The 21,220-nt window shown below is 40.5% G+C and overlaps 1 protein-coding gene across 3 annotated transcripts in view; it reads right to left on the bottom strand.

The window, feature by feature from the left end:
- Window positions 1–2,137: 2,137 nt before the first annotated feature.
- LOC112394562 (neutrophil collagenase) overlaps window positions 2,138–21,220 on the bottom strand; it is a 31,626-nt gene continuing 12,543 nt past the window's right edge. The window contains exons 1-10 of one of the 3 annotated variants that reach the window (XM_024737345.1): window positions 13,845–13,991; window positions 11,940–12,184; window positions 11,103–11,251; window positions 10,890–11,015; window positions 7,822–7,983; window positions 6,219–6,336; window positions 5,323–5,456; window positions 4,600–4,753; window positions 3,814–3,917; window positions 2,138–3,647 (exon numbers count right to left, since the gene is read on the bottom strand). In XM_024737345.1, the coding sequence (XP_024593113.1) occupies window positions 3,544–3,647; window positions 3,814–3,917; window positions 4,600–4,753; window positions 5,323–5,456; window positions 6,219–6,336; window positions 7,822–7,983; window positions 10,890–11,015; window positions 11,103–11,251; window positions 11,940–12,184; window positions 13,845–13,955 (1,407 nt within the window). In that variant the 5' untranslated portion in view covers window positions 13,956–13,991 and the 3' untranslated portion in view covers window positions 2,138–3,543. Of the gene's footprint in view, window positions 3,648–3,813; window positions 3,918–4,599; window positions 4,754–5,322; window positions 5,457–6,218; window positions 6,337–7,821; window positions 7,984–10,889; window positions 11,016–11,102; window positions 11,252–11,939; window positions 12,185–13,844; window positions 13,992–21,220 lie in introns of those variants that run through there. The other 2 variants (XM_024737346.1, XM_024737347.1) reach the window with 2 other exon arrangements.

Below are 21,220 nucleotides of genomic sequence, written 5' to 3'. Positions count from 1 at the left end.
AGAAGCTTTTTAAACAATGTTTGGATATGTTGTACTCTGCAATCTGTTTAAGATTGAGAGACAGGAAAGCTGACTGGAAACTATGTGTGCGCTGACAGGGCTTGCCAGTGAATGGCCTTTACTGCAGGGAGGTGGGGCGGGTTTCAGACACTTCATGTGATGTATTAGCTGGAATGAGATTTGGTCAAAATGTAAGAGAAAACCCCCAAATAATAGATGATTAATAAACATTGATTTCTTCCTCACGTAAGAGAAGGCCAGATGTGGCAGTCCATGGCTTGTATGACAACACCACATCATCAGGGATGTAGGCAACAGACACCTTGCTACACCACTCTCTCAGTGCCAGTGCCTTATGGTCCAGGTGGCTTCTGCAATTGTATCTGCATTATAGGCAGCAGGAAGGAGGAACGTAGAGAATGTAAGTACCCAGTCTCTTTCCAGAAGCCCATAGAGTATTCTGCTTACACTTTTTGGCAAGAAATTAAACACATGGCCACATCTAGCTGTAAGCAAGGCTACAAAAAGTAGTCTCTTAGCTGGATGCATTGCTACCTCAAATGAAATTGGGTTCTTACTGCAGCAAAGGAAGGGGGGAATCATGTTAACATAGGTAACTAGCAGTCTCTGTCCCATTGAGATTTCTATAGTGTTGGTATCTGTAAACCTTTTTTCTTGGGTGAGTAAATTTCTCCAAAGATGTCACCTCCAATTTCCCATAATTTTAATATCCCAACAACAAAGTTATAGGAGGTGCCTCTGGTGCCCCGTGTCACAATCTCCTCAGTATACCTCTGATTTTAGTTGTATGGTGGTGGACAGGCTTGTGTAACTCACCTTACTCTGACAAAGTCCAACCTTAACCACAGATTGGGTGTCTTTCTGCTTTCTATCCAGGGCGTTGAGCTGCCATGGAGCCTACAGGCCAATTCCTTAGAGCTACCCAGTGGGGGAGGGAATTGAAGGATTAATGTTGAAGGAGGGAATTGAAGGAGGGATTGGAGGCTGGATCAGATCCAGCCTCCGATCCACTGGAGATTTGAACAATTGAAAGGTGTTCTGTAAGCTTCTCAGGAGGTCCTGATGGAATTGAGCCCCAGCGCCCATAGTAGAAACCTCAGTAACACATACTTGTATTGACTTTCCCTCTTTCTGCTTCACTCTGCTTGCTACCTCACTCTTGCTTCCTGGGACCATGTCCTGAATAAAGTAACTGCACCGAAGTCTTGTCTTAGTCTTTGCATTTTAGGAAACTCAACCTAAGATAAAAGTAATATCATTCTTAAAGTTTTAAGCTTAGATTCTTAAATCTCTTGTCCTCACATAAAACTTCAATGTAACATCCAAAAAATACCACATGTTGTCAAGAAGAAAACCAAAAAAAGGGCTAATTTAAAAAATTATTTACTATACTTTGTATTGCTGTTCACTTCCTATGACTGTGAAATATGGTTAAAGAAATAACATGAACTCAGTTCTTATCTTGAAAATGTACGGATGAAGCTTGGGCCAAAAATCTATCATAACTAACTGGCGCAACTAGCAGCTGTTCTGAGATGAATCTCCCATCTTCGTGCTACTAAAAACTGATTTCATAAGAAGTTTTAGAAAATGCCATAGTCTGGAATTGACTCTTAAGGAAATATCCAGGTCTTACAGGTCCTTTTGCCCTTTGACATTGATACAATGAATTGCTTATACGCCTCTCTCACTTTCCCTAGCACAGCATCTGGAACAGGTAGGTGATTAATTGTTGAATAAATGAATAAATGAAATTATAGTACATACTAGTTTCTATTTTCTTATCTTGTAAAATAAGTTGAGAATAATGTGTTGACATAATTGAGGGAATCTTTGAGGACATAGAATATTGATAAAATATTTCATAAACCTGTGAAGTAATATCTAAAAGTTTAATATCAATGTTGTAATATTTCTGATAAAGGAAAATGGTTGCAAATATATTGAAATTTCCTTTTTATACTTTAGATGAACTATGTGGTAGTATCTTAAGAAATTATAGTACATCACAAGTTGGTCATTTAAAATATTTATTTTGAAATCATTTAATAGATAAATTTTGAACCAGAAAAAAGTATCAAAGTATACAAAATCAATCATCTGTGGGGGTTAAAAACTTTAACAGGAAAAGAAAAAAGGATGTGCTAGTGATAAATATATTTTACAATTCACATGTTTTATTGTGTAATAAGCTGTACTGCATTACATTCTAACAACTGCAGATACGACATTATAATGATTTTAATGTCTAGGCTAGTCATTATGATACCACAAATCTTAAAGTTCTTAACGGAAAAGAGCCATTAGCAAATTTATGCATCTAAGCTCAGTTTAACTCAATTAAATGAGACTTATTGAATTTTGTGCCCAACACTATTTTGTTTGTGCAGCAAACCCTGGTTATCTGTAGAGGGTGTCCTCCTGAGGATCCCAGGAATAAGGAACAACAGATTTAACTGGCCCATTTTCTTGAACTCTAGAAGCCAGGAGGCGGGAGAGGAAGTGGTACCCCTCCTTTTTGTTGCTCCCCTGGGAAGATGCCAGTAATCTTTACTGGGGTTGCAAGTCTGTATTTCTGTACCGATTCATTTCCATAAGTTCAGGTGTACTGTATCAGCTTCCTAGAGCTGCCTTAACAAAGTATCACAAACTTCGTAGCTTAAAACAACAGAACTTTTTAAAATCACAATTTGGAAGTTACAAATTCAAAATCAAGGTGTCAGGAGGGCCATGTTCTTCTCTCTGAAGGCTCTAGGGAGGATCCTTCCTTGCCTCTTCCAGTTTCTGGTGGTTGCCAGCAATCCGTGGCATGTAGATGCGTCATTCCAATCCTGTCTCTATCTTTACATGGCCTTCTCCACTGTGTGTCTATGTCTCTCCTCTTATAAGAACATCAGTTTTTAGGCATACTCTGATCCAGTATAACCTCATGTTAACTAATTACATCCTCAAAGATGCTAGTTCCAAATTAGGTACATCTGTAGGTACCTGGAGTCAGGACTTCAACATACTTTTCTGGGGGGACACAATTCAATCCACAACAAGTATCAACAATATTTCTTTCCAAGAGTGGAAAATAGCACCACATTTTTGGCAAAAGGCAATGTGTACTATTTATGTTGTTCATAATCCTTACCTCTAACCAAAACCAGTGCTAAATTACATGTAGCAGTTACACTTAAGACATATTTAAAAGACTTAAGAATAAATGGTCATTTTAGAAGTCAAATAGCAAGTGATGAAACAATGAATATTGAGGTGGCAAAGAAGGCTTAATTTCCTTCTCCTTGTGATGGATTCACTAACCTGAGATGGAATTTAGGACAAAATCAGCCTCTGCAAACAGTGGAATACTGCAAACGTATTTTCAGTGAGGATCAGTCCAATGAATACAGTAAGAGCAAACAATATTACTTATTGTTGAGAAAAGTATAAATAGGACACAATGTAATAGATATGCAGATTAGATCTCCCTTCGATATTCAGAAAATGGACACAAACACACTTGATTTTGCTTCAGCTTTATCTACAGTTAAGCCATCTATTGCTTCTTTCAACTCTAGTAATCCTACGAGCACTAAGATCAAATGCATAATATCTTGGTCCACTGAAGAAAAGGAAGAAGGCTATAAGAAAAAAAAAAAGATATAATGTATTGAATTAGCTTGTAGCAGATCTTGGATGTTTTCAATTAAAAAGACCCCACTCCTGTCCTAATATAACTTTGCAATGCAAATGAGCTACTTAAAATTTTTTTTTTAATTTATTAAGTTTTTTTTTTCTTCTACTTACAGTTCTTCTGGAAAACGGCATCAACTCTACTTTCTATTCCTTGAAAGCTACTTGCTATGCTTTTGGGATAACCTGGTTCCATGGATTGACTTTGGTCATCATATCTGATGAGAAAAAATAATTGTCCCACATTTAAGACCAATACAGTGTACAGTGATTAATAGTTTTATTTAAATTGTATGTACTTTACATAATGCCTTCACACATATTTTCTCATTTGTTCTTCACAATGTCCTATTTACTGGGAAACTAACAGTGGTTAACTTCTCTACCTAAGCGTACATACATATTTATAAAATATATGGGTATCACTAATACGAAAACAGGCTTCTGATTGTTGGGGCAGTGTTATTTTAAAAAGGAGAGCTTATATGTTCTAAGGCTTTTACTTAATTAGTTCATAGTCTCTATCTGAATAAATATAAATAATAATTTCAAGTTGGGAATCAAGTTCTGTATAACATTTACTTGAGTGTAGTAGAATTTAACTCTTAGAATTTAATTAATAAATGAGAATTAGCCTAACTCTTTCTTTGCGTCCCATTTTAGTGTTTTATTAAAGTTTGCTCTGTTTCAGGATATAGAATCCTCAATACCACTGTGCAGGAATCTTAACTTTGTAAAATTTTCAAAAGCCAGAGCAACATCAATCATCTTGTGAAAAAGAATGCCTATCAGAGACCACCTAGATATTTTTAACCTTCAGTTGCCTAATCAATGATGGTTTGTAAAGAAGGTAAAGAAACACAGATTTCAATTTCTAATGGAAAAAATAGGTTATCTTACCTCCAGAATTGGTTGTTTACAAAGAAGTATGTCTTTCCCCTGTAGGAAACAGCTGCATCTATTGCTTGGACACTGCTTGGGAAGCCATAGTTTGCTATATTCTTGGGATAACCTTGCTGAATATCATAGCCACTTAGAGCCCAGTACTGATTGCCTGCCAATGATTCAGGTTATATATTAGATAAAGTTTTTCCATTCCTACAAAATGTATACCAATTCTTAATCTTTGCATAAATTCATCATAGAAATGAAAATGGAAAAAATAGTCTTGAAAAGATAGAGGTGGTAAAGTCAAGACCATTGGGCTATGATAACTCTAGTGATTTCCTGGAACCTGTAAAACATTTCCGACTTCTTAGCCTGACACTCAGGGCCCCATACTTGAACGTCTTACCTCCTGTGACTTCTATACAGAGAACTAGAGCCTTGGGGAGTCTTAGAAAATTATATCTGGGATGAGGGTGGAGGAAGGCTAAAGGTGGTCTAATAAAGTGTTCTCATTTTGTAGATGAGAAAACTGATGCCTGAAGAAGGTACAACATGCTCAAGTTCATACAGCATTTAGTGGTGGAGATGCGACCCAACCCAGGTCTCGTGACAAAAGCCCAGCTAGCCTAACACTCTCTCCTTGACTCACCTCCTTGAACCTGGAAGGGTCCACAAAGAAGTCCTGCCCTTCCCTTCAGGAGGAACTAAAATAAGATGAAAACCTTAGGCAGTTACCTTTGAATACGAAAATTAGGTCCTTGTCAAAATCCTCATAAGCAGCCTGTATACCATTTACCAGGGATGGCCAGAAGAGAGAAATGAAATTGAGTTCGACTCTTCGTAGGTGAGGATGCTTTCTCCAGAAGTACCTAATGGAACACAAGGGAGAAAACCACACACAATAGTCTAAGCAGGCAGCTTCTGTGAGTCTTGGGCTGGTATTGATCCTACAAGATTGCTGGGAGGTTATAACATACAGTGAAGGCAATGCTTCCAGCACAGTGACCAGCATATGGCCAGCACTTTATGGTGATACTGTCCATCTGGTGAGTACTTTACAGTTTTCAGACGAGCTGATAGGAGTGACTTTATTTGATTACATTTTACATTACCTGCGTCCTCACACACTGACAAGTTTTATTTTGTTAGTCTCTTTCATTATTGTTGCTACAATATGATGAGAATATTTAGAATATTCTAGCAAAAGCAATACAAGTACACTCAGCCTGTGAGTGCACAATCATAGAATGCCAATGGAAAATTGAAAAATTCAGTCAGATGATTTTCCCTGCAGCTTATTAAGTAACAGTTTCCATTCACTTGAATGAATTTGGGTGGAATTGAATGCTATTTTGGTGTTGGGTAAACCCAGCTATAGAGTTCCCAACAGCTAGAGTCCATATCTGTTTACATCATCACAAACATCTAAATGCTTACAGATGTTTTAGCTTTTATTTTTCTTTTCCTGGATGTTTTGATTTACCCAGAAAGCACTATCAATTCCAATGAGATTCGTATGCATAGAATTCAAAGGAAAAGCTGGGTAATGTGTAATATATGACTTAATTAGAATCCAGTTTTAAGTTATGCCAGTTAAAGAAGTCAAAGGAAGGAATAGTTCATTCTTATACTTGTCTTTAAAGAAAAGTATTTCTCCGCGGAGTGTAGTGATAGCATCAAATGTCAGTCTGGGGTCACAGGCTGTGGGTGTGGTTGGTCCAGTAGGTTGCACAGGGTTGCTCGAAGGTCCTGAAAGTAAAAAGACTTTTTATAAGCATGAGTCCAGGGTGAATTTTGGTGTATTTCAGTTACTTCTCAGGCTGGTGAAGGGTCTTCATATGAAAAGAAATGCTAGCTGACTATCCTATAAGACATTAAAGTAATCACACATTAGGCCCTCTTAAAAGTTTTATTTTTTAAAATAAAAGAGGGGGGTAAGATGAATTGGGAGATTGGGATTGACATATATACACTAATATGCATAAAATAGATAACTCATAAGAACCTGAGGTATAGCACAGGGAACTCCACTTCGCTGTACAGTAGAAACTAACACAACATTGCAAAACAACTATTCCCCAATTAAAAAAAAAAGAAACAAAAATAAAAGCGTAATGGTAATGTTAGGGAGAGTTCCAAGCTAAGTTGTGAAATAAAGAAATTTGAATTCTTCCCCCTCCTCTCTGCCAGTTTAAAATTAGAATCCCATGCTTCGTTCCCTTCTTGCCTCCTCTTTCTGCATTTTTAGTCACTCAATATCTACTTTCTCCTTTCTCACTAAAATCCACCTTCTGGAAAGAGGCCCCCACAGCACAAATCTAAATCAAAATGTAGCAGTATTTTTTTCTATAAGTATTTAAATTTTAATGTATTTTCCCATTGTAGAATGAAAGGCTGCTAACAGTTCAAATATGGGCAAGTTAGAAAGGGAGGTGTTTTCAGGGGAAAAGGAATTGGGGAGTAGAGGCAGTTAGACTAGGTCTCATCATCCCTGAAAATTCTACTGTCATGAATAAAATTCGTAGTTGTGGGACCCTGGCATGCTTCGTTTTGTACTGCTGTCCAACCAGAGAGGGAGAATGTTTTACACAATTCAACTCCACGACACTCCCTTCCAATCAACAAAACATTTAAAAAATTTTTTTATTTTTAGAGAGCTGCAAACCTCTTCTCTGGTTTCTTGTTATTACAGCCACTAGGGGGCAGGAGGGCAAGAGGAAAGAGAGATGCAATGGTCTTATCAGACAATACTTAGACAGAGGCAAAGGCCTCTATATCCCTCCCTGAAAAGTATCAGTCCTGTCTTTAAAAGATGTTTCTTTCTCTCTATACTCCATCCCCACTCCCCTCTTTCCCCCACAGACAACAATCTTGATATGTTCAATATATATGTTTGTTAGCATGTTTCTTGAAAATGCCTTGCTTTGTCTGTATACATATTTAATTTGTGTAGATTCATGTATTATGTAATTTATACACTGAGTAACATGTATCATTCTCTTTCTTTTCCAGGAAGCACAATGTTTTAAAGACTCATCTATGTACATCTGATTCAGTGCTTCTCGGTGCTGTACATTACTCTATGGCAGGCATTCACCAGATTTTACGCATATATTCTCCTCCCGATGGACTCCCAGGTGCCCTCTAACTTCGATCACCATAGCCAAGACTGCAATGAACGTCCCTGACATGGCCAGGTCTCACCAGGTACTGCTGCTCTTCAGATGACCTTACCATAGATGGCCTGAATGCCATTGATGTCATCTTGAGAGAGCGAGTAGGTGCTGGGCTCACTGAAAGCGTAGTTGGGATACATCAAGGCACCAGGGTCAGAGGAATGAGCCAGCCCCACGGAATGGCCAAATTCATGGGCAGCAACAAGAAACAAGTTGTAATCTGAAATGCAAGCATGTGTGGTGAATGGCTCCAAATAGACTGAAGGGTGGTGGAAATAGGATCTCAAGGAATGCGGCTTCTGAGCCAAAACTCCCTGGAGAAACAGCCTTTCCCATGCCTGCCTTTTTCCTTTCCTCTTCAGGTACCTGAAGAAATGGAGATTGGAAGGAATCAAGGTAGGGGCTATAGGTTAAGATTAGGTGAGTATGAGGTCCTCACCAAATCTTAGAACCAAGAAAGACTGCTGCTTTTATTCCAATTCCCATATTTCATGGGCCTGGGGCTCAGGCAAATGATGGCAGGGCCATCACAGGTCTCATGACTCTCAAAAGCCCTCTCCTCCCATGCACCCCCCCCCCAGTCTCCCAGGCCCACAGCCCCATGAGGAGAGTCTCAGTCTGCCAGGCAGCAAGAGTGGCCTCAGATGCAGAGCTGACTCACTTTGGCTCCCTGACCACTCAGCACCAGCTCTTCCTTGATTCTGAGCTCTCCAGGAAGATTCAGGAATTTTCCACCAGAAAGAGACAAACACTGCTTCTTATTGCTTCCTACCCTTATCTTTTAACTTCCATGAGCATAGTGCCTTTCATAACTGGGAGCTTAAAAACTTTCAAGGCTTGCACTTCCTGCCAAATAAAGCCCGAGCTCCTTTGCCAAGTTCAAGACTACTCCATTTGGCTCCAGCAGACATTTGAGGACTAGATTTCTGATGTGAATCCTTCACTCCAGCTAGTCTATGTGCCATTTCACAAACACACTGTGCATTTTCTTACATGTTTACTTAAAAAACAATCATAGTTGTATAACACTTTATTATATGCTAGGAATTATAATAATATTTAATCTTAACAACATTTTTATGAAGAATTGTTAGATTACTTTTACGATAAAGGAACTGAAGCCCAGAGATTTTTGAATCCCTTGTTATATTGGCCTTGCAACTAATAAGTGGTAGAGCTGGGGTTGAATCCAGGTATGATGGCAAGACCTGTGTTCTTATCACCATGTTCAACTTCCTGATGATAATTAGCCTTGTAATATTCTACCCATGCTCCAAGACTTTCTTTCTTGATCATCACATCCTTCCATTTTGCATTCGTAAATGCTTTAAAAAACATCTTTGAGTGTCTGGAGTACTGGGCAAGGGGCTCTGGGAGATTTGTCATGATGCATAGATGAAAAGGGGAGATGTGTGCAAACAAATAGAATGCACAGAATAATGAGGAGGGCACTTAGAGAAGAAAAAATCAAGGCTGTTGTTATTCTGAGAGGAAGGCTTCATTTCCAGCTGAAAGACAGGATGGGGGTGGCATTTGACGTAGCATGGAAAAGAGGGATTTTGAAAGTTGGGGCTTAAGGTGTGGGGAAAGGCGTTTCAGGAAAAGGAAGCAATGTGAGCAAATGTAGGGCAGTTGGAAAGCACATGGTGTGATCTAGAAACAGTGAATGTGCCATGTGACTGCTGTGTGTGAAATATGAAGACAAGCCACGAAAGATGAGTTTGGAAGATCTCCAAGAGCTTTCGGTGTCAAGTGAAGGTATGTGGACATATTTGGTCTGGAAAATGTAAACACTGGGCTTTCCAAATGTAAAGATGGGCTTTCCAAGGACAAAACTTCTTACAGTGCTGGGGAAAATTAGAGGGAGCCGAGATCAGAGGTGAACAGTCCAGGTGGGAATCTGGACCAGTTAATTCAGGTAAGAGGTAATGACCGTCTGAACTAGTGGGGAGGGCAATAGGAATGCAAAGTCGTGGGGAGTGTTTATTATCTTTGGGTACTCACAGCTCCTAGCACAGGGACTTGGGTAGAATAAACACTCAGAACATTTATGTTGAGAAAATGGTGAGAGGAACAGGTCCCAAGCAATGGTAAAAGGCTCCTTTCCTATTATTTTCTAAAAAGTGTTCTTTGGCCTCTTGTTACCCTGTAGCCTTGTAAAGTACCATATGGTCTGAATATACCTCTCATTATTCTCAGTTCTTCCCTTCAGGTGGTCTTCTTCTTACTCTGAGTCTTCTCCTGAAAGGGGTAGTTTGCTATTTGGAAACGTATCATTGAAAAAGAGCTCCACGAAGATGAAATCACCAGATGAACGAGAATAACTAGATGGCTGCTCTTTCCTAAATAGGTCAGTTTTCTAAATAAACCAATTATTTCTGAATTTCCAAAAATAGGAATCTTTTTCAAACATCATTAAATTTCACAATATTAAAATACATACCCTAAAGCAATGGTAAGCAAACTTTTTCTATAAGAGTCCAGATAGGGGCTTCCCTGGTGGCGCCGTGGTTGAGAGTCCACCTGCCAATGCAGGGGACGCGGGTTCGTGCCCCGGTCCGGGAAGATCCCACATGCCACAGAGTGGCTGGGCCCGTGAGCCATGGCCGCTGAGCCTGCGCTTCCGGAGCCTGTGCTCCACAATGGGAGAGGCCACAACAGTGAGAGGCCCGCATACCACAAAAAAAAAAAAAAAAAGAGTCCAGATAGTAAATATTTTAGATTTTTATGAGCTGTATGGTCTCTGTGTCAACCACTCAGCTTTGTTATTGTGGTATGAAAGCGACCATAGATGATACATAAACAAAAGAGTATGTGGCCCTGTTCCAATAAAACTTTATTTATACAAATAGGACCAGGAAGGACTTAGCCATGATCTGTTGTTTTCTGATTCCTGCCTTAGGAAACAAGGTCAGAATTTAGCTTCAGGATTTTTTCTAAACCTAAATTAACTTAGTATCTTGAGGTAGCAAGAATTTTAAATGATCAGTTTGTGTGAGTGTGAAATGTTACAATAACTTGGCTGTGTGTGTGTGTGTGTGTGTGTGTGTGTGTGTAGGAGGGCAAATTCTAATGTGCAAAAGTTCATTTAGAAGCTGCATGTGGACATAACCTTGGTTAACTTACTTCTGAAGGTTTTGGTCCATGTTTCTTCTGCATCAAAATGAACATCTCCTCCAATACCTGGGCCTGGCTGAAAGGCATGAGCAAGGATTCCATTGGGTCCGTCAAATGGAGAATTGTCCCCATGATCTGAAATAAAACGATTTGTATTAGGTATTTGCCAAGTCTCAGTTTAGCCAGGGAAAGCAAAATCGAGCATGACTACTTTGAGCCTACCTCCTTGGAGAAAGGCAATCTTGATATCTGCTTCTTCCTGTGAGGTCTTGGTGAAGTTCAGGGGTGACACGCGACTCCAGAGTTTAAAGGCTTTCTCAAGAGCTGTTTCCACTTCAGCCTCTGACAAGTCTGGGGTATAGTTAATAATCCTTCAAAATGAGAAGGTGTGTGAAGGGTTCATTATTGTTTACAACAGCAGTCCATCAGTAGATTGAATTGCTCTAGTTTGGAGTTTGTGCATATGTGATGTGCTACCACTGAAGAGGGTGCAACGAGGGGTGCAGGACTTAGGGTTGAAGACAGACGTAGGTTCTGGACCAGTTACTACATGTCTTTAAACTCAGTTTCCTTATTCATAAAATGAGGATAATAAAATAGTACCCCTCTCATAAGGTTGTTGTGGGATTAAATGTATGTAAAGCATTTAGTTCACTACTTGGCAAATAGTAGTATTCAACAAGCATTGGGTATCATTATTATTGTTATTATCATCAAGATGCATGAATGGTGGGGATAGATTCTCTCCAGCAATGATTAAGCCTTTTTTGGGTCCTACAGTGAATTCTTAGAGAGACAGCCTAACATTGCCATAGTCCTATGTAGATTGATAGAGAAAGAAGACAAAAATGGCAGGCTTTGGATTGAAAAGAACCCATGGGATCTTTACCCTTTCATTCTCATACTCAGTCACTAGAATCTAAACTCTACAAGAGCAGGGATATTTATTCATTTGTTTGTCTCCAGTGTATTCCGAATCCTAGAACAGTGCCTGACACATCATAAGTGTTCAGTAAACATGGGCTGAATGAGTGAATTCTCAAACTCTAGAAATATTACCTGTAGGTCAGATTAGTTTGTTTCCACTTGGGGTTTCCTGGAGTTATCATAAAATTGCCAGTATCGGGCACTCCACAGCGAGGCTTTCCCATGATCTCCAAGGTTTCCTCATTTGGCTTCCCCGTTATGTTCAGCCCAAAGAATTGCTGCATTTCTTTAAGCTTCTCAACAATCACACTAGCGCTGTTCTTCCTTTCAGACTGATATTTGTACCTTGGTAATTGGTAGAACTTTTCTAGGTAATTCTGGAGAAAGTCAAACATGTAACAGATTTGCTGTGAAATTTCCTTCAGTTCTCTGTGCATTTTGCATTCCTTTTTAAGTTATTGCAGAGGTCAAACCGAAACTAATAACCTGATAGTCACAAAGATAAAAGCACAAATTTTCTGGTTGACTTGGAGAGAACATTGCCTTCTGGAAAGAACAGTCCATCCATTCAGTGCTACAGTTAATATTTATGCATAAAAATAGGTATTTCATAAGGGATGAGTTCCACATCCTCAAGCAAAATGCTAGTACACAGTCAGGAGACTGCCTTATTTTTAATAAAAGAAAAAAAACAGCATCAGCATTTATTGACTCCTTGAAGCATTAGTTGCAGCAATGCAGATTCTCTTTTTTAATCCTCTTTTCACTACTGTAGAGAAGGTTTAATCATACATATTAAGACATGAAGATGCAGAGAAATAAGGAACTTGCCAAGAAGATAATCAGGTCCCAATTCACCATGTTGCTTCTCAAATGAGAATTAACGTCTTCAAAAGAAGAATTCCAAACATGTTTTGGGGCAACAGCAGCATCACTGTCATTAGCATTTTATCCACCACAGTAACTCTTTGGGAGGGGCCAAAACTCATTAAGAAGGTTCTGAGGGGTGTTAACAAGCCAATCATGAAACTTCTTTCTCTCACCTTAAGCATCCTTAAGTGGCACTTTGCAAGTGACACAGGACAGAGCAATTTTGTGCTCACACAGGCTTTGAGATCAGATAGATTTGGGTTCAAATCTTAGCTCTGCCACAGCTTAATTTTGTGTCCTTGGACACATCACTTAGATGACTTCAGATTCACATTTGTCTCTAAAGTGGAAATAATAATCCGCTGCCCTCATAGGATTGTTGTAGGATGATATGAGACAATGTTTGTGAAATGCTAATCAGGGCGCTTTGTACAGAGTAAGTACTTAATCACTTCTATTAGCCCATGGGTTACTGTTATCATTGTAAGAAATATATTTTTTTAAGTGAAAGAAAAATATCAACAAGAAGAAATGCTTTTCTAAAACTGTAATGCTAAGAAAATTGTGCATGACAAATTTCTGACAGCATTCCCTTGTGTTTCTTTAAAAATTTGGCCTGACTTTCATACTGTGAAACAATGGAGAAAAGTTATCAGTTTTGCTTTTACAGTGCTTTCAAGAGTTTATAAACAGCCCCACAACCTGGTTTTAGGAAATATGATTACACTATGAACTGATTTCTAGTTCCTTAGAGTTTCCCATCCTCGTGCTCTATGTACACCTGAGATTTTTGGCTGCAAAACAAGTCCATGTAGAAAGCACCAGTCATGTCGTAACTGTGTTGCAGATACACCAGAAGGGAAAATCTTAGGTAAGTGAGAAAGAAAATCATTTTATAATTAAAACCATTCCTTCTAAAAGTTTTCTCCAGCTGCAGCAGCTTGGCAGCAGTATTTTCTGAGGGTTTGAAGAGCCCAGCTTGTTTGCATGCCTGGCTTTCAGAGGGCCCAGCTTGGAACTCTCCAAATCATTGAAACCAGATGTTTAACCTCAAACAAATCATTCACATAATTCTTTCAGGCTGCTTTAACTAAAAAGAGAAGAGAACCCAAATGATTTCCTCATCACCAGCAAATCAACTGCCCACCTAATTGATAGTTGAGTTACCTGAACAATTTTTGTAGTTTTCTCTTCTAGGAATTCAGAATGTACTAGAAAGGCCTTGGAAAGCTGCACGTGGAGTAACAGCAGAAGTGGAAGCATCTTCAGACTGAACATGGCCTCGTCTTCAAAAACTACCTCTCCTGGCCTTCCTTCTGCCCCTTCTCCTGATGGGTACCCTGAAGTTCAGAGCATCCCATGTCACTCACTGCTTTCATTTGGTCCTTTATAAAGCCCTGTCTTAAACAATTGCCACATCAGGAATGTGAAGCAACACGGTTTAATTACACTCTGACAGTTTTGCAATGTTATAATGTGATCTAGTACCCCCAAATAGGGGAGTCTTTCAATGGAAAAAAAAGTACAATTTGCTGCTCTGTTTTGGGGGTTTTTAGATATTTACTTTTGCAAAATTGTCTGATCAAGGAAAAGGAATAAGAGACTAATTCTGAAGTTAATGAACAGCAGTTACATTTTTCTGGGCATGTCAGATGCTGAGGCTGTATTAATTTATGCAGTAGAATATTGTTTGATTAGTGGTAGGTATCTTGGGGCTAAGGAGCCTAACTAGAGAAGCTCTGCACTTACCCACCCTTGTTGTAGGTGAGGAACATGTGTGCTTGTGTGCGTCGTGACAAAGCTGGATGTATATGGGGGTCCTAAAGCAGTTTCTGGAGGATGTGGTTTTAGTGTCAATGTGTTTTCTGCAAGCTGGATTTTGCATGGGAAAGACAAAGAAACCAATACTGATGGTAATGATAATAATGATCATTTGCTAAATATTTATTATGTCCCAGACTTATATGCTGTATGTATACGACCTCAGTCCATCCTCACAAGACCTTGGGAGGTGGATGCTATTATTATCTGCACTTTGCAGATATAAAGAAAATCCAGAGAACTGAGATGGCTTATATAAATCACATGCTAACCTTATGGAGGAGCCAGGATTCAATGGTAGGGGGTATGTTTAGAGGCTGAGCTGGCAGCTACCACATCAGGCCCTGTTTTCTAGTCTTCCACTCCAGCACCCGGCTGGCCCATGGTGGAGCAGTAGCTCCAGGGCTGTAACAACTGGGAGGCCTTGGCTTGTGTTCATGGAGAAGACAGGGAGAGTGAGCATGAGATGCCTTGTACACTCCCAAGGGTAAAGACCCTGAGAGGACTTTCAGGCAACGTGGCTATGTAGCAGCTGTATTGATCAGAGGCCCTTGGGCCTGCTTTCAAATTGTATCACCTGGTCTCACTTATTCTGACTCTATGTGCATGTAGATTGTTACCATACACAGTCTTTGTATACATTCATTTACATATATTTATATATATAGTTGGCCCTTAACAAGGGGGAGGATTAGGGGTGCTGACCCTCTGTGCAACTGAAAATTTGCATATAGTTTATAGTCAGCCCTGTGTATACATGATGGATACAGTTCCTCTGTATCCATGATTCCACATCAGCAGATTCAACAGTGCTGATCATGTAGTACTGTAGTATTTACTATTGAAAAAAATCCAGGTATAAGTAGACCCATGACGTTCAAACCTATGTTGTTCAGGGGCCAACTGTATTCTGTAAGGGCAGGTATTCCTGTGCATAAATGTATATGTCAACATGTATGATGTATAACATGTGTTAATATATTATTTGAGATGCTATGGTAGGTGGTTCAGTTCCCTCCTGTAGTCTCCTAGGAGCCTTTTAGACAATCCAAAGAAATATGTCTTGGGTTAGAACCTATCCGGATAGCAGACGAATGTTTATGATGTAGATTCTTACATTCACTCAAGAAATATTTCCTGACACCTATTGTATGCCAGGTGCTGTGATGGGTACTAGATTATTGGAGATAAGTTAATAGTGGTTCAGATGAAATACTGTGGGAGTCTGGAGAAAAGTGCAATGATTGGGTTAGGTAGAATCAGGGAATGCTTCATGAAGGATGTAGCATGTGAACTTGTCCTCAAAGAAAAAGTAGAATGTGGATGTGCAGAGATTTGGGGATCTATTCCTTGTCCTCACGTGCTAGTTTTTTCCAATTTGTTCAAGCAGTTCCAAGGTCATGATCATGTTAACCTTCCCTGGGTACACAACTTAGTCATGATGTGGCTTCCTCTGCATTAGATCTTTAGTGAAAAAACCTTTTCTTTCTAAATGAGAATGCCTTAATATTTGTCTACCCTATGTTGAGTTATTTTGATTCACTACCTTGTTTATAAGGTTTATAAATGTACTTTCTCCTGAACATAATGGGACACAATTTAGACAAGAATCCCAAACTTTGGTAAACTCAGTTTTCTAGTGTTTGTGTAAATGTTGTGTTAAAAACCAGAACACACCTGGTGGAGAAAGCCACACCTGTTTTCAGGGCCTCCGCCTTCCGCTTTCTGAATTCTTTCTCTACACCTGACCTCCCCTCACCTCCACAGTGTCTGCACCTCCCTTCTTCTGGTGCCTGGAACCCAGAGTTCTCTCAGGCTCTCTCTCCTCTGAAAACCTGCTTCTGGGAAAAGACCAGCTATCAGTCATTTCCATTTTAGTGTGCACTTAGGGGCCATTTAAGCCAATTTCTTACTAGGAAAAAAAAAAAAGACAAATGAGCTAACTTTTTTTTTTAATGAAGTCTTTGTTCCCCATAATATGAATTTCAGAGCAAGTAAAAAAGACAGTGGAAATTTAGTTTTGGACAGAGACAATGAATGACAATGGAGGACCATTCTGTCTCCATAATGCCACCCCCTGTAGATAGCAACCTTGTCTGATCACCCGATGTGCTGTTCCATAACAGAGGTGGCAACTTGTAATTTTACAGCTTAGTTTTGCTTTTTCAGCCCAACAAGAAGGAACTGATTGCATAGATATAGTTTGCTTTCTCTTTAGTTTAAAAGAAAGAAAAAAGGAGAAGAATGTGTCTAGCTAGCTGGAGTGGGCATAGGCAGCAGGGAAAGCTACCTGGAGGTGCTCCTGTGTGCTGAATCTTGAAAGCTGAGTGGGAGTTTGCCAATGGGGAATGTGAGCGGTAGAGGAAACAGCACACACTAAGTACAGAAGTTTACCCAGTGACGCAGGTGGACCTTTGATTCATTCACAGGCAAAATGTCTTCTGCATCAAGCAGGTTTGAACTGTGATGATCAGGATGGATGTCTCTACCCCCTGATCAAATGAACAGATAATTGTTAGGGTCAGTTGTGGTGAAGGTAAAGAGCATCAGATGTGAAATTACACTAACTGGGTTCGAATTGTAGTTCTGCCACTTCCTACTTATGTAACTTTTAGCAAATCATCTAAGTTCTTCTGAGCCTCAACTTCCACATCTATAAAACTGGAACATTAACATCTCCCTCGTATGGCCTCAAGAGGATTGGATGAGAGAGTATATGTGGGAGCTCCATGTAAACCCTCCTGTGCCCTCTTCCCTGTATTGTGAGTGTGATGAAGTTATGGCCATGATCGTTCTTATGTCCATGCTATAAGTGGAGTTAGCAATGTTGAAAAGTTCCTCTTTTCCAGAAAGAGAAGTGCTTCAAGGTTAAGCCACTGAGTGATGAAGTAACTTCCATACAGCTTCCTTCAGCATCCAGCGCTCAGGGCAGCCAGGAAACATATGTGTGTAAGTTACACACCCTTCACACAGAGTATAAACGGTTAAGTTAAAAATCACACAAGCCATCATGTACTAAACACTGCACTAAGCTGGCAGTCTTTACTGTCAAGTGAGGGAATGTGTGTTGTGTCTTCACTCTTAGGACTCAGCCTTAGATGTTGGCTATATATTATCTCCCTTTAGGTTCATAATAATGCAAGGAAGAAGGGGTTATTATCCCCATTTTAAACATAAGGAAAGTGAGGTCTAGAGATCTGATTCCAACATACCTTTCCATTTATCTTTCCTGGTAATCTCTCCTTTGTTCTCTCAGTGAGGAAAAATTCAAAATAAGGCAATAGTTCTCAGTCTTGGCTCTACATCAGAGTCAGTATTAAAAATACAGATAAGTGTGGGACTTCCCTGGTGGTCCAGTGGCTAAGACTCCGAGCTCCCAATGCAGGGGTCCTTGGTTCAATCCCTGGTTTGGGAACTTGATCTCACATGCATGCTTGCAACTAAATATCCTGCATGCGGCAAGGAAGAACCTGTGTGCTGCAACTAAAACTGGGCTTAGCCAAATAAATAAATAAATAAATATAAAAAAAATACAGATAAGTGGGCTCCACTCCAGCCCCCAAGTCCGAATCTCTGGGGTAGGGCACAGACATACATAATTTTAGGGAGCATCCCAAGTGATTCTGAGAATGAGTTAAGAACCCCTTTGTAAGAGAGTATAGAGAACATACACAAGAACGTGAACATCCACACCTTAAGGGTTCAAGAGAAGGAACAATCACACTCATTGAAGAGATCAGCAGAGACTTCATGGAGGGAGTGGCCTTGAGATAAATTTCAAACAATGGACTGAATTTTGGCATTGATATTCAGGTAATGAGGGTGGAATTAGAAGAAACAAAGAGCAAAGGCAGAGATATGAGAGACTTGGTATTCTGAGACGCAATTTCAATGTGTGTGTATGTGTGTTCGGAGTGGGGGTGGGGTCACCAGAAATCCGACAAGGTATTCTTGGACACCAGCAGGGTTTCTGAGAATTCAACTCAGTCCTGACACTACCTGGAGAGAATATCTGATTCCACAGGTTACGGGTTCAGTTCTACAGGACTTTCCCCGACCCCACCGCTTCAGATGCCAGTCAGAAGCTCAAGTTATCACCTGTACTTCTGACCAACTGGCGATAAATCAGGAGTTCCCACGGCCTTCTCCTTGGGTTTGATTAATTTTCTAGAACAGCTCACTGAACTCAGCAAAACATTTTAGTTAGTAAACCACTCATTTATTATAAAAGGATATAACTCACAATTAGCCCAATGGAAGAGATGCAAAGGGCAAGGTGTGTGGGGAGGGGCACTCATTTCCACATGGCCACCAACCTGGAAGCTTGCCAAACTCTGTCCTTTTGGGTTTTTATGGAGGCTTCATTGCATAGGCATGATTGATTAAATCATTGGCCATTGGCAGCTGACTCAACCTCCAACCCTCCTCCCCTGCCCCTCTCCCCAGAGGTCAGTGGGTCGTGCTGAGAGTTCCAACATTTAATCATATGGTTGTATCTTTTAGTGGCCAGCCTCCATTCTTAGGCATTTTCCAAAAGTCACCTCATTAACAAAAGACACCTTTATCGTTCTCAACACTTAGGAAATCCCATGGGTTTTGTGAGCTGTGACTCAGAAACTGTGGTTCTGAATGACCAAATATATATTTCTTATAAATCACAATATCACAGAAACCTTGGTTTATATGTGGAGACTAACAAGGTACTGGGGTTGTAAGGATATAATTTATAAAGGGAAACACGTTGGAAAGGTAGGCTGGAACCAGATGGTGGAAGGGCAGGGACTGAACATCAAAAAGTTCAATAAAAAGCAGTCATTGTTGGTTTCTGGTCCTAGTGGTGATCTGAGATGTGTTAATAAAGCTAACGTGGTCACAGTGCCTAGGACAGACTAGGGTGGGGAGGAGAACAATTGAAGGATGGGATAAAAGTTGTAGTGAAAGGACCTGGCCCTGGGGATGGCCATGGGTCTTCCTACAAGAAGAGGAGAGATATCTCTCTTTATTCAAGGATGGGTGGTGAATAAATGAGGTTGAGGAAGACAGGCGAGGGGTGTGGGAACCTGGGTCACCACACCTCTCATCTCCGGGGCAACCATTCACATCACAGACATACACTGGGGAATCTACACTGGATAATATCTATTGTCTGGATAACATAAGAGCTGTTGTCTTGAGGATGGCAGGTGGGAGCCAGGTCAGAGCTTGAGCCTGAAGGAATTGGAGGTGACTTACAAAAGCTGTGGTAATAAATTCAACTGGCAGCTGAGGCCAGTAAAGCCTGGCTGAGCAGTAGTGATGGCCCAGGCCTATGAGAAGGTGGCTACCGTTGGCAACAAGGATCCAATCCCTACCTTGTTTATTAGCTTCAAACATTTCCATTTACCACCCCTCTCCTTTTCAACTCCTCTCCCAACTGGAGGGTGTTGAGGATAAGACAAAAAGCAGGAATAAAATGACCCAGCGATAGTCAGTAACTGTACACATACCCGTTTGACAGAGACCCATGAGAACAGACCACGACATGATAGGCATTTCCATCCCAAGCTGCTCTGTTTCTGATGGGAGGCAACTGCTGACTGAATTTGCCCAAATTCTCTTTCCTCCTCAAGCAGTCCAGCTCTATGGCTGGGATGTCTTGTTTTTCATTTCTCCTGAGGTGTGTGTTTTCTGAATCTTCTCCACTCTCAGTTATTTAGTCTCATGCCCACCTTGCTATACCAGAAGATACTACCTCCTACCATAGGCAAATTACCTCAGTTTCTGTCACAAAAATCTGATTTCCCTCATCCCAGACTCCTGATAACTGCCCTTCCTTGTGTCCACGGATCTCTCTTTGTATTTCTACACCAGAGCCTGCTGTCTTTAAACCTTCTCCCAACTCTTTTTCTTTTCCCTAATTGACGCCTCCCCGCCCCCACCCCGGTCTGCAAAAGCCGTCAGAGCAAAACAAAACAAAACACACCAATGGCCTTCTCATCACCACCGTCCTAGCACTCTTCCCCTCACACTCAGATTCTTGGAGGCCTCAACCAGTGCTTCCTCACATTGTACCTCTGCCCTTGTCCCCTCCTGGCCCAGCCTCCCCCTTGCCTGGCACCACTGGAGTCGAGAGCTCATCTGAATAAACTGTCTCACATCTTTAGGGACCCCACTTGATACTGTTCTCCCTTGTCTTGATCAATGGTTCTCAACTCTTTAAACCTGGAATATCAGAAAGACACCACATAGGCCTTTTGGTGACTGGCTAGCTACATACTGCTGTGTATTAGTTTCCTATGGGTGCTGTAACAAATTACCATAAGTTTAGTGGCTTAAAACAAGGCAGATGTATTCTCTTACAGTTGTATAGTCTGAAGTCTGATATGGGTCTCACTGGGCTAAAATCTAGGTGTCAGCATGGTTTTGTTTCCTTCTGGAGGCTCCAGGGGAGAACTGGATTCCTTGCTGCTTTCAGTCCCTAAAGGCTGCCTGGGCACCTCAGCTGTGGCCTCCTTCCTCCGTCTTCAAAGCCAGAATGAGTGCTTCTCTTTAACCCTTCTTCTGACATCACATCTTTCCCTGACCACAGCTGGGAAAGGTTCTCTGGTAATTAGATTGGGCCCACATGGAGACTCTCCCCAGTTCAAGGTCTTTAACCTTAGTCACACTTGTAAAGTCTCATTTGCCATGTAAATTAGCATATTCACAGATGTCCAGGGATTTGAGTGTGGACATCTTTGGGG

This window comes from Neophocaena asiaeorientalis, unplaced genomic scaffold (genome assembly GCF_003031525.2).
Source record: "Neophocaena asiaeorientalis asiaeorientalis breed wild unplaced genomic scaffold, Neophocaena_asiaeorientalis_V1.1 scaffold266, whole genome shotgun sequence".
In the NCBI taxonomy this organism is placed as follows: Eukaryota; Metazoa; Chordata; class Mammalia; order Artiodactyla; family Phocoenidae; genus Neophocaena; species Neophocaena asiaeorientalis.
The sequence above is the reverse complement of the archived record's forward strand: the minus strand, read 5'-3'. Positions and strand labels throughout refer to the sequence as shown.